The 13073-nt window shown below is 41.1% G+C and overlaps 1 protein-coding gene across 1 annotated transcript; it reads right to left on the reverse strand.

Moving 5' to 3' along the window:
- Nucleotides 1-689: 689 nt before the first annotated feature.
- Nucleotides 690-11058, reverse strand: CHRNA6 (cholinergic receptor nicotinic alpha 6 subunit). Its single transcript, XM_036403186.2, is given in 7 exon segments — nt 690-1323; nt 4280-5264; nt 5402-5511; nt 7139-7183; nt 8321-8460; nt 10744-10957; nt 10960-11058. Coding segments are annotated over 7 exon segments (1716 nt in total). The 3' UTR covers nt 690-1200.
- Between the last annotated feature and the right edge of the window lie 2015 nt (nt 11059-13073).

Below are 13073 nucleotides of genomic sequence, written 5' to 3' on the forward strand. Positions count from 1 at the left end.
GACAGTTATATTCTTGTCATTCTGCCTTTAACATATACACTAATTCATTCCTATTCTCTTTATTATGAAACATCATAAAAGAGGAAAAGGCCAGCCAGTGACTTCAGAAACAGGGAGTCTTACTTTCCAAGGATTGGTGATGTTCAGGGCAGAGACTGATGCATGTCAGACACTGAAAGCACTGCATTGACACTGTACAGTTAAATTTAGAGGTTCTTGTAAGAGACAAGGGCTTTGTATTCTTGGAGCCATTTGGTTTAATTGTAGTGGTGCCTTTTAAAGAATAACCTTTCACCACAAAACTTACAGGAATATAAACAAATGAGGGACTCAAGAGTAAACCACCCACATTTTATAGAAACCACATCAGGAACACATCTACGAAGTGTTTCAGGTTTCAGGAGGAAGCACACTAGGATTGAGACTTGGTTACAAATCAGCAACCTCAGCCCCAAAGGACTTGGCCCTAAATTTCAGGTTTGCACACACAGCACAGACCCATGAGGAGTCAGGAAGCAGAACACTGCTGCACAGCTGTTTGAAACAGGGTGCTCAGCTTTGCAGAGGATTCATGGTATCCATCCTTCTCCTGCTGGTATATGCATAATTTAGGTTGGTCTTTGGCATTAAAAACACAAAACCTCAGATCAATCCAGTGCTGTCAAACCAATTCTGTCTATGGCAAGTATCTAGTCAGGAACAAACCCTTCTCTGTTGGGTTTATGTCCCTGAGCAAGCAAGAGTTTTCAGAGCAGAACCTGTGGACTAGGACCACTGTTAACCTGGTGAGATATGTGGCTTAGAAATCCTACTGAAGCTTATCAAGGTCTTGGTACTTACTATCAGGAAGTAAAGAGGACTTTGGTCCCCTTTTGGTGCCCTTAAATGGAAAAGTAAGTGGCAGATCAAACTAATTTAAAAAGATTTTAGAAGCATGAAGTTTTCAAATGTGTATGCCTCACACGGTAACCACATTCTAACTTTAAGTCCATTTGTCTTCAAATATGATTAAATGCTTAAGATCTGTCTGATTTCAAACATAAATGTAAACACATACTTTATTGTTCTGGGAGCTTCTGTGGCTGGGTGCTGACGAGGTGGTGAGCAGAGGCATGATGTTAGAGGAGAGAAATAGAAGGCAAATTTCTATGAACCGAAAATGAAACAAGAGCAAAAGTGGACAAAAAGCAATGGATTGAGTTATGTTTCTGCTATTAGTGGCTGGATAAAGAGCCCTACAGTCCCAAACACACACAGGATTATAAATACCCAGAGAAATACTCTGTCTATCACCATAGCTACATATTTCCAATCATCTTCCACCTGCAAGAGAATAAAAAAAGAGAAGGATAAAATACATGTAATGTTACATACAATTGTGAGTTGACATTATGCAGTAGAAATGCCCTCTGTGCTTTTGAATGTAAGGAAGAACACACATGCAAGTCAGGAATGTGCTTGTCATGCTTATAGTTGCTCAGTTTTCACTCTCTTCAGAGGGAGCTGATTTTCTAATGGTATTTTACCACTTTTGGCTGAGAACATACAACACTGTCTGCTAGTCTGCTGAATTGTTCTAAATATTCGAGTCTGAGGGCAGCTAATCCATGGCTGTGGTGCTGATATTAACAAACAGGATCTGATCATGTGGTGGTGCAGAGTGGGATGGTTTAACAGCAGGCACAGCCGCCACAGCTGCACATCACTAAACCCTGTTGAAGGATTTATCCTGACAGCCTACACAAGATGCAGTTTGCTATTCTGGTCTGCTTTGAAACACTGTCTCACCAATCAAGCCCCACTGATTTCTGGAAACTGGACACATGGACACATGGACTATGGCAAAGCAAGGGTTCCAGCAAACTGCAGTGTCGTGTGCTAAGCAGGACAGAACGAATTTTGCATGGCTGAGAGACAGATCTTAGAACCACATTCAGTGAAGTTCCTGTCCTTTAAACTGTACCTTTGAACTTGTACTGCACAAGAAACACTGCATCAGAAGAACATTCACACATATAAACTAGTGACTAGTTAAGATCTCCCTGCTGAGGGATCTTCCACTTGTTTTTCCAATTTTATTATATTTGCCTCCAAGAAAATACTGGCTTTAGGATTTTGATCATGTTGAGGGTAAGGAATACAGCAGCAGGTATTGGAGAGTATAAGTAAAATTTAAGTAGGGTAAGTTTGAAGTTGTAGAATCTGATAATGGCAATTCAGCCAAGGTGAGAAACAGATAAATAAGGTAAGACTTTTCAAGTTTGTATTTAGTTTAATCCTATCCAACCTCCCAGGGCTACTGAGAGGACAGCTATGATAGTCATTAGTGTTGGGTTGAGTGTTAGGGATGTTATGAAAAAGAAGTTGGCCATGATAGTAACATGACCATGAATAGAAACATGCTGGTAGCCAGGGAAGAACCTTGGAGGACTTCTGAAAATCAGACATGGAAGCTGCACTTTGCATGAAAGAGCACTCAGGAAGAACTCCAACAGCTATAAATGTTTCTGCAATTTTTAAAGGGCTTTGATTTATTTAGGACTAGTACATAACACCACCCATTTGTATATCTGGCTGAAGCAGAAGCAGCCTCCAGAATAATTTTTTCTCAGTGCTTGCCTGAGAACAAATCCTGATTTTTCCCTGAAAAGGAGATTTTTTGTAAATGAAAAATTATGCTTCCCATCTCTAATATGTTCTGAAAGGTAAGATACGAAGCTGCTCATGAACACACGGGACTAAGAATAAAATTTCATGAGGCAGGAGAGATTTGCAAAATGGAAATCAGCAAAACTAGCAAAAGAAGATTTCCCTTGAGCTGTATAATCAAGACAGTAAGTTATTTGGATGACTGCATGGAAAACTTCTTTTTGGGAGACCATCAGAGAAAGTAGCCGAATCAGTACGTGGATATGTTTTGTGCAGCTGGTGTGATAATGAAAGCAGGGCTGGTGTGATAATGAAAGCAGGGTGTGAGTTAAGCAAAGCACTAAGGCCATAGGTACTAAGCAGGGCTCAGCTCAATCCCCATCCTCCTCTATGGTAAAAGATTCCTCCTGTCTTTTGCTTCAGACTGGCATGTGCTACATTCTCACTCTATGAATTCAGTCACTGGCTTAACTCTAGTCCTTTATTCAGAAATGTATAGATTTTGCTTTCAGATGAAACGTCTTCTGCAGGGCATAAAGAAAGGGGGGAATAAAGGTCATCTTTAGGTTTTACTGAAGTTGTATGAATTTCAACAAAATATTCTGATAGAAATAATGCATACCAACATTTCCCTTATAAAGTTGTTGTGATTTTCCATATAAATACAGCAGTACTTAGCTTTAAGATGGATTTTACCATCATAGAGCATCTAAAAATTCAAAACCAAAAGCAAAACTTCCATGACAGATCAAAGATATATATTGCATTAGTTTCTAAACACTTTTATAAATATCTTGAAGTGTCAGAGAACTTCTGCTCCTTATGAGTTCCTGGTGTCAGAAAATCCTTTTGCAGCTTCTTTTAGTTTGTGTTTACACAGGAGGATATGGCCCCAGAAACCCTTAAATTCCAATGTGCACCATTTTCTATGATAGTAATCCCAAATAAGAAAAAAATTCATGACCTCACACAAACAACCCATTAGATGGTCTTCTTCCCCAGCAACTTGTCCTACTGCTTCTATACCTTAAGGATTTCCTTTTTAGACCATGCCCAGCCTTTCTGGACTCCTTTGACCTTCAGGACTCACTCCAAAGGGACTCTAGAAATCAATTTCTAAACAGGCCAAAGTCTAGCTGCTGGAGATCCAGTTCTGCTGGCACCCCTCACAACTAAACCCCAAACTGAAAACTCTATCATTCTGTGGTTGCTGTGCCCGTGGCCTCCAACTGTCACATCTCCCACTAGGCCTTCTCTGTTCACAAACAATGAGTCCAATGGGGCACCTTCCCTGGTTGGCTTGCTTCCTGTGTCAGGAAATTATCTTCCACACACTTCAGGAACCTCCTAGATTGATTCTTCTCTGCTGTGTTATCCTTCCAGCAGCTTCCTGGCAAGCAGAAGTCCCTCAGGAAAACAAGGGTTGGTGATCATGACACTTCCTCTAGCCTCCTGTAGAATACATCATCTACCTGTTCATCCTGCCTAGGTGGTCTGTAACAGACTCCTACCAGGACAAGTGCCCTGCTGACCTAGCCCCTGATCTTTACACACAGGCACTCCACCTTATCATCACCATTGATTTCAATACAAACAAAACCAGCCCTAAAGGGATGGTTATCTCCCTTACCTCTTTGGTTTCATTTTGAGATCTCATGTTCTCTGCGATGAACTGGACGTTGCTGATGACATCCTTCACCTCTGGAGAGTACTCCATGTGCTCTGCCATCCATCTCAGAGACTGATGGCTCAGCTGTCTTTTGGTGGTACGGAGTTCAGTTGCCTGATCACAGTGACTGCACCGCTGCTCCTTGTGCAATTTGGTGTCTTTGTGTTTGCTGTGCTTTGACTTGACCAACTTACTGTCTGATCCTTTCTTGGTTTTTCTGGAGGTGTTTTTTTTCTCCTGTTCTAGTGGCCTCTGCATCAACAGGACTTTGGGGAGCAGGCGAAGAAAGACGGTTTTTACCCATTTGGGCATTGTGTGTGTCATTGGGGTCCTGTAATGTATATTGAGGACAAACACTGTGATGACAATTGACAGAGTCACAAATATCATTGTGAAGAGTAAATATTCACCAACTAGGGGAATTACTAAAGAGGTGGATGGGATTGTTTCTGTGATCACCAGTAAAAATACAGTCAAAGAAAGAAGCACTGAGATGCAAAGATTAACCTTCTCACCACAGTCAGATGGCAGGTAAAAAACTAACACAGTCAGGAATGAGATGAAAAGACAGGGAATGATCAGATTTATGGTGTAGAACATTGGCAATCTTCGAATATAAAAAGAATATGTTATGTCTGTGTAGATCTCTTCACAGCAGTTATATTTGATATCATGTTTGTAGCCAGAAGCATCAACTATTTCCCATTCACTATTTTCCCAAAAGTCATTCATATCTACTTTGGATCCAATGATCAGAAGATCAATTTTGGCTTTGTCATAGGTCCATGAGCCAAATTTGAGTGAACAGTTCTGATGATCAAATGGGAAGAAAGTAATATCCATAGGACAGGAGCTTTTAAAAATAGCTGGTGGGGTCCAGGTGATCATTCCATCATAGCGAAGGAGGGCTTTGGTCTTGCCTTCAACTTGAAAATCTCCCACAGCACTGGAAAGACAAATGAGGCAAAACCAAAAAAATTACCATGAAAATAAAATGTAATGGGTGTTTTTATAGGAGCTGCAAGGGGATATTTTTGAGAGATTCAAATGAGTCAATAAAATGGGTAAAATGAATCATCGTACTTATTATACAAGACAATATCTGGTTTCCAAATTTTATCTGCTGGTACCCGAACAAATTCGATGCCATCATATTGTCTGGGATCCCATCGCAGTTTGTAGTCATTCCAAATCTGAAAGAAGAATGGACAAGGATTATAAAACTTTAAATTATCAACAAATATCTGTTTCTCAGATCTTCCTGTAAAATGACACACTGTAATGAAATGTAGCATGTGGAAAAGGGGACAGTGGTCCAAAAGAGAGGAAGGCCATGACCTGGAGAAACACTAGACATGTGTGAATACTGCTCTCTTGATTGCTACTCTCTTCTCTGTGATGGGATGGGGTGCCAATTGCTATGAACTGCTGCCATGCTGAGATCTCTCCTCTGTTGTGGGACATCAGTAGAGAGCCTTGTCTGTGAAAGATTACCTCCCCACTGCCAAGAGAAAATAGGGACCTTGCTGCAGCACCCCACAGGTGAGAGGAGGACAGCACCAGAGGAGACCAGCACCCCCATGTTTGGTCCACCTGCTCGCGAACAGGCAGCTGCTGCCAGAAGACAGTATTGGTTCCACAGGAGTACTGACATACCAGGTCAGGGCAGTGAGGGATGCACAGCAGCTCTCCTGCATTGCTGCCTATTGCCCTATCATGGGGCCATGCTCCATGGTCTCTCACCTATTGTTTTACAGAAAACTCTGCATGGACCATAACCAGTGCCTGAAAACAATGGTGCAAGTTAGCTATATTTTCTCAGCAGTTTAGGTTCCCTAAGGATCCTTATCTGTTGTGGTGTGATGTCATAGCCTGTCTCACTTATCCCGGTTCCTTTCCCAGGTGAGAGGGCAATCACCTCTCCCTTCCCCTCCCCTGCCCCCTTCTGAGCGCTGTCCGTCAATCTTGCATTCCAGCAAGGGTGTTGTGTGATTGGCAAAGTTCAAAAGATGCCTCTCAGCCCTGGGGACTTTGGGCCATCCAGGTGTCATTTGTCCCCTGAGACTTCCCCCCTTACCTGGTTGGTGGGACCCCTACCCCTTCCCTCCCCCTCTCCCTGGGCTTAAAAGACACAGCAACCATGCGATTTGTGGTTCTGTTGGAGCTGTTGCAACATTCAGAGGCCTGTGTGCCAGGAATAAAGCTCTGGATGGAAACCCTCCAGCAGAACTTGATTCCTTTCCTTCACCTCGCCTGAAGCCTTTCCACCAGAGGTAAACCTGAGCTCCTGCATGCCTGGACTTGTCCCAAGCACCGAGCTGCAGCATCCAGCCAGCCAAAGGTGTCTCTGAGGTGAAACCACCACAGTGCCGCCTTTGGTCAAGCAGCAAGGGCCAGACGAGCCCAGGCATGTTCCATCTGGCTATATTGGTATTTAATTCCAGTACTTATCTATGTTAAAATACTCAAAGCTATCAGGAACAATGGAGGCATGTTCCTTTTTCTAATAAATATTTTGATGGGGATGACCTAGAGTGGCATATTTAATCACTCTTTAAGGAGTACATCCAGCTCGATTTTCCAGAAAAACCAATCATCATGAAGATGGAGAAGAATATATCTCACCGGAAAGAAAGAAGATGTAACTTCTAGGTACAAAGAATGAAGAAATTACTTTTTCAATTGTGGAGCTTCTCATTAATTTTTTTAAATCCTTGTTACAAAACAAAAACTATACTATCGTATAGATGTGAGTTACAAGTAACACACATTTAATCATTTCGATGCAAAATGCATGAGAAATGCAACACAGTCACTTACGTGTCTTAGCCACAAATTTGTTTCCATAATCTGATTGACTTCATCCTATAAAGAAACACAGGCATAAACAGTTTTAGTATCCTGAGATGGCCAAAACCTTAGCCCATAAAACTGGAAAATAGAATTTCACATTAATTTCACTGATAGCAGATTTTTTCTAGCATCTTTCAAGAGGTTTACACATTGTACATTGTTGTGTGCAACCCTACTGAAAAATGAATAAAACTTTACTGAAAAATCATGCTCCATAAATATCAGGTATACAGAAAGCTGCACTGTTTTGCCAGACATTTGAGTATCTGGAGAGCACACAACCTGGAATTGCTCTGACCTGTACCAAAAGAATGAGATTCTTCTTGTGGCTGTGTATTTTGTTGGATTCAGTGTTTAAAAAACTCTGATTTCACAGTACAGAATTGGTTGAGATTCAAGGAAAATGACATTTGTATCACAGCGTTTTGAATTTCTATGCAAACCTCTAGAGCAGATACACTTGACCAGCACTAAATTAGGTAGCTGCCATACAGAAACCTTCTTTTTACAGTCACTTATTGCAATTGCCAATCAGTCACAAATCAGAAAGGTGATGTTTTGTTTCTTCCACACTGGCTCTGTCCTGCCCAGTATGTTTGCCCCACAGCCATTTGCATTCCAAAACATGCAACATTCATCCCCACCTCCATGCTTTCTTCCACTTTCCACACTTTTCCCTTACATCATTTTGAAACACATAGATTGAAAAAAAGGAGAAGATTTTTCCCCTCAGGACTACTGGGAAATGACAGTAGTCCCAAAGCAGAATTGGTCACATGCTACACAGAACGTGGACACACTAGGTGTCTCTGGAGTGGGCTAGCCCTGTGAAGAGGGCTAGCCTGGGCTTGAACATTTAGTGCTTCTGCCCTGGGCTCTGGAGGCTGCTACCTGAAGCAGAGGGGTTTGATTCTATAGAAGTAAGGAAATGAATCTGTGTCAGTCAAACCACTTCTTCAAGCAACTGGAACAACTCATCTGACTGAAAGAACAGCAAAGGTTTCAGCAGGTGCATGTAGAAACACATGAAATGAAAGCTAGGAGAGTTGTAGGTATGTGCAGCCATCACAATTACATCTCCTGCTTCAGCAATTTGCATGTGTTTACAACAATCCCCAAAACTCAGCAGTATTGTGTAGTGAGTCTTACCACATTTGTAAGCTGGGTGATGGCCAGTTCAAAATACACCGTGACAGGATCAGACACATTTTCCACCGGCCTAATGAACTGGTTGTACTGGGAGAAGAGTTTGTGAAATAACCGTTCCTCTGATTCGCAGGCTGTGGTATCTGTATTGGAAAAGACAAAGAACAGCTAAGCCAGAGAGAAGACAAAGGGAGAAGAAGGTGCTGGATAACATACTAGTCTGTGCTATATTTCTGGACCTTGTGCTTGTGACCATGTTTAAAGCTACCAGAGCATAGAGAAGAGAGGTTGCCAGTATGGCGTCAGTTGAAAGCATCCTCCTGCAGAATGTTGGCTACTCCTTGTTTCCTCAAATAGTAAGGTAATGGCTTCGGTGGTTTTGTCTCCTAAGCTGGATTTGGCCTATGAGCCTCCATTTGGCCCACCTTGGTATCATACCAAAGTAAGGTGGTGTGAAATATAAGAAGTAGAAATGTGACAGATTTAATCTTTGTGAATCTCCCCAGTAAAACAGGGTGTTCATGAAAAGCATACCTACTTAGAAATTAAAAGCTTGAGGCTGCAACTACTGTATCAAAATCTCTATCAGGTGATTAGAGGACTACAATGATGCCTCCTAATCTTAAACATGACTGAATTTTATCCTCACAATTGATATTTCCACTCTTTAGACAGCACAATTTTTCTTTGCAGAAAGTTCATTTATTAAGTTCTAAGAACAAGAAAAAAGTGGAAATATTAACATTTCTTATAGAATAGCATGCACCTATGTAATACAGAACTGTTCTTTGGGAACAAGCAGATCACAGCTGTAACCCCTCATTAATGAAGAACAGACCAGATGGCTTAGAAGAAGCAAGGTATGTGACAGGCACTGAGCTGACTCACTGCAGAGTTAAGAATACTCCTAACCTGTTACACATAGTCTAAACCTGAAACAGTTATTTTCACAGTGTAAAAGGCTATACACTTTGATTTCTAAAGGAAAATCTAAAATTTTATTTGCTCTGGCAACAACAGCTCAGAAGAACAATTTTCTTGAAAAACTTTGCTATTACATTACTGTAATTCGGCACATAAATGAAAACATTTTATAAACTCAAGATTTAGAATTTCTGTCTCATGCTGTGCACAGCTGTGTTATCAAAGCTATATGATGATCCCAAAGATATTACTGATACAACTGAGGAAAAATTTGTTTTCGGACTCATTGTCATAAGTTTTTTGCATTAGTCCCAGATTGCACTAGAACACACCAGACAAGTAACCATGACAAGCCTTTATGATTGCAAATATTAAACATAGAAGGGGTTTGTACCAGGCAGCATGGTCTCTGGCACATAAATTTGCAATTTACCTATCCTTCAAGGGCCTGTGGATGTGCAGATGTCCTGCAGGGAGACACTTGGTCTCAGTATGCTGCACTTTCATGATTAGACTGTCCTTCCCCTGTTCTTGAAAAAGAGATTTCACCTCTAAGGTGAAATCACAAAGCATCCTGAAATTGCAGGGGATTATCATACTGCAAGATGAAATGCTGCCTACTGGTCACTTACATGTATGGAAAGAAAATCCTAGTAAAAATTTTAAAACTTGATATTTTATTTCATCCTTTCCGCATCATTCAGAGAAGACACATGAATATGTCATGAAGTTTGGATTCTTTTATATCATGTATTATTTAATTCAAAAAAGAACTAAAATTTTTCTTTTCAGATTTCATCATCACCACCCATAGTGCTGTGATTAGAAGTACACTACTGTGGGAACATAAAGTAAATGCATCTAAAATCATCTTTCATTTGAAATTTTCCCACTGGCTTTGTAATAGATACATGCTTTAAAATAAAGTAATGAAACCAGACAAGTATTTAGGTTTTACCCTATGGTGCTGCTTTAAAACAGTTTCTTATGCCTTGCTAAGACAAGCAGTCTTAGCAAGGCACATCTTGGTCATCTGCAGAAGCGAGAGTTTCAAAATAAATGTGTCCTAAATGCAAAAATCGTACTAAACTCCATGAGAGTTGTGAACAGAAATGACTGCAGCATATTTAAAACACAGATCAAAAACAATAGTGAGCAATAGTTAAAGTTCTCACTTTTGAAAGTGTGAGTACTGACCATGCACATCCATAGCCTGCATTATTTAAGCACTTGCAAATTCAAGCATCAAATGAAACTACTAGGAACCCTAATCCATTTCCATTGTTTTCTAGAAATAGTTCTTCCATTAGTTATCAAACACAAATGAAGAGTTTTACATTGGAAAACTAGTATTGCTTTAGCTCTTTTCGAATACTGTTGAAGTGTTAAAGATTTCAGGTAGAAATAGCTGGTGGAAGCTTTACATTGAATTAGTTCAAGAAAACAGAAGCAGAGACAGTAACTAGAAAATATTCTAGAAACTGGTATCAAAGAGAGCCTACCTTTAATCAAGGATGTGAACATGAATGCCCACACGCAGAAAGCAGGGCAACACCAGCATAGCCACGTCTTAGGATGCATTGCTAGCAGCAGAACAGAGCTTCCTTTTGAGAACAGAGGTTTGGGGGAAGGAACAAGAGGCAAGGAGACATATAACCCTCCTGGTGGTAAGTAGGCAGTAGAAGGATGGATTTCTGTTTTGCATCTGCAGCAAACTCAGCAGCCTGCTGAGCAGAGCAAAGCCTTGCAGAGTTGCTTTCACTACCACTAGGCAAGGAGAGCTTATGCCGCGCAGAGCGAAGGGAGTCAGGCAGCATCCTATCAGGTGACTTCACATTTCCAGTCACCCGCACCCCTGCCTCAGGGAACATGCAAGAGTGCAGGAGAGAGAGGCAAGGCAAGACACAGGACAGCCATCATGGAGCAGGGGGAGCATTCACTCAGCCCCACACCAAAGGGTTAAGAATTCACATCGTGCTGAAGCAGCTGCTTTATAGCTATTGCCCGATGATCACCTGAGTGAGTCCGTCACAATACGCAGAGGTGAAACAGCTTCAGTTTCTTAGCTGAGGACTGATTCTTCAGGTGATAGAAATGGATGTTACATGGTTTTAACATGTCTACCAGAAGCCATACGAACCTTGAAATACACACAGCATCAAGTGATAGAATTGCTTGACAGCATTCTCAGTGAATAAATCCAAGGCAAGTAGACTTGTTATTGCCATCTGACAGGAGCAACTAAGCATGCTAAGATCATTCCTGACAGTCCAGTCAGCTTACAACATCAATTCTTCTAACTTTTTTATTTCCTCATGTGTGCAGCCTCCTGTGCCAGTATGTTAGTGTGAAAACGGAGGAGCAGAATAAAGAAAAAAACCCACCGGGTGCTGTTACAGGCCAAGTTCTCTGCAACAGAGTGTTACTCTTAATCACAGAAGTTAAAAAAAACCTGATCTCACAATCCTTTAGAGGTTGATGCATGTTCTCTCCTCAGGTGTTCACTACACATGTCCTTGCAACAGGAATGCCTGAAAAGAATCTGTAGGAAAAGGATCTGAGAAACTGAGGGTCCTGTTTCTCAGGAAGGGTGAAAGGCACCACAGGTGCCATCCAGCCTCCCAGAAAGCAGCTCAGACAGGGAATCTCCTTTATGTGTGCTCAATCCAGCATGATCAAGTCCGAGTGACTGGATGAATGATTTGATCAAAACAGAAATGCTGCTGCATTTTCAGGCACTTACATTGTTGTATATGTGTAGAGAGAAGAAAAAAAGAGCTAGAAAATGAAAAAAAGATGTCCTTCATACTAAAAAATACAGAGGCCAAGCTGCAGTACAGAATAAGAAAGTGGTTTGTCATTTATACAAATTGTTGAAGTATGGATAGAAAGCAGGAAAGAGGACTGTCTGGAAGAAAAAGGCTTAGGAATGAGTTGACTGAATAAAGAAGATCCCTGAAGTGGACCCACGTGGATCCCTGAAGTGGCTGCCCATGACAAAGTTTGAGGGATGAAAAAGAAAAACTTTAAAGATTACAGGCACCAGCCTTACTCCAGAGCTCATTAGAGAGAGGGAGCCTTCTGCAGAGAGATGAGAAAGCAAAAAACTATGAGTGTTTGGATGTCTGTGAGTAATTTTGTCCCCTCAAAACAACAGTGTAAGTGTAGATCACAAGGCATGGCTATGAGGCATCTCTAAGCTGAAGTTAGATAAAAATTCTCCTTGCAAATAATTTTAAGATGAAAAAGTGGGTTTCAGCATGATGATTTGTCTTTTAAGTTTCCATTTTGCAAACATTTTCCTAGGAAAAAAGTAAAAGCCACAAAAAATTTCTACTTTATGCCAAATTTTCCCAAGTTGCAATGTTTATTAGAATGGTTAATAGTCCAGGTTCATAAACTTGCAGTTTCCTCACCTTACCAAATGAAGTTCATAGATTCTTCTTGAATTGATGTGCCTGTGGTGCACTGTGGCTAACAGAATTACACAGCCATGTGGCATCACAGGATGCCTGTGGCTGGCTGTAGTCATGGCATATGCACTCCTGTTAAAGTCCAGTGCTTCTAGAAGGATGACATATGGTAAGATAGATACAATTTGAAAACAAATTCACCCCAACTTTAAATGTTTTGACATTTTCAAACTTTTTGCTCTTTCCAAAAATGTAACAGGCCAGGGAATCAGGTGGGAGAAGTTAACAGACATGCATGTCTGCACACTGAAAAGTCTTCAGAGATGAGGGTAATGAGTGTGCTTCCCCTCCAGAGAGGAGACTAGTGCAAGGCCAACTGGCAAAGATGATCCCTGCTGCCACACTTGAGGGAAAGAACT

This window comes from Molothrus ater, chromosome Z (genome assembly GCF_012460135.2).
Source record: "Molothrus ater isolate BHLD 08-10-18 breed brown headed cowbird chromosome Z, BPBGC_Mater_1.1, whole genome shotgun sequence".
NCBI lineage: Eukaryota > Metazoa > Chordata > Aves > Passeriformes > Icteridae > Molothrus > Molothrus ater.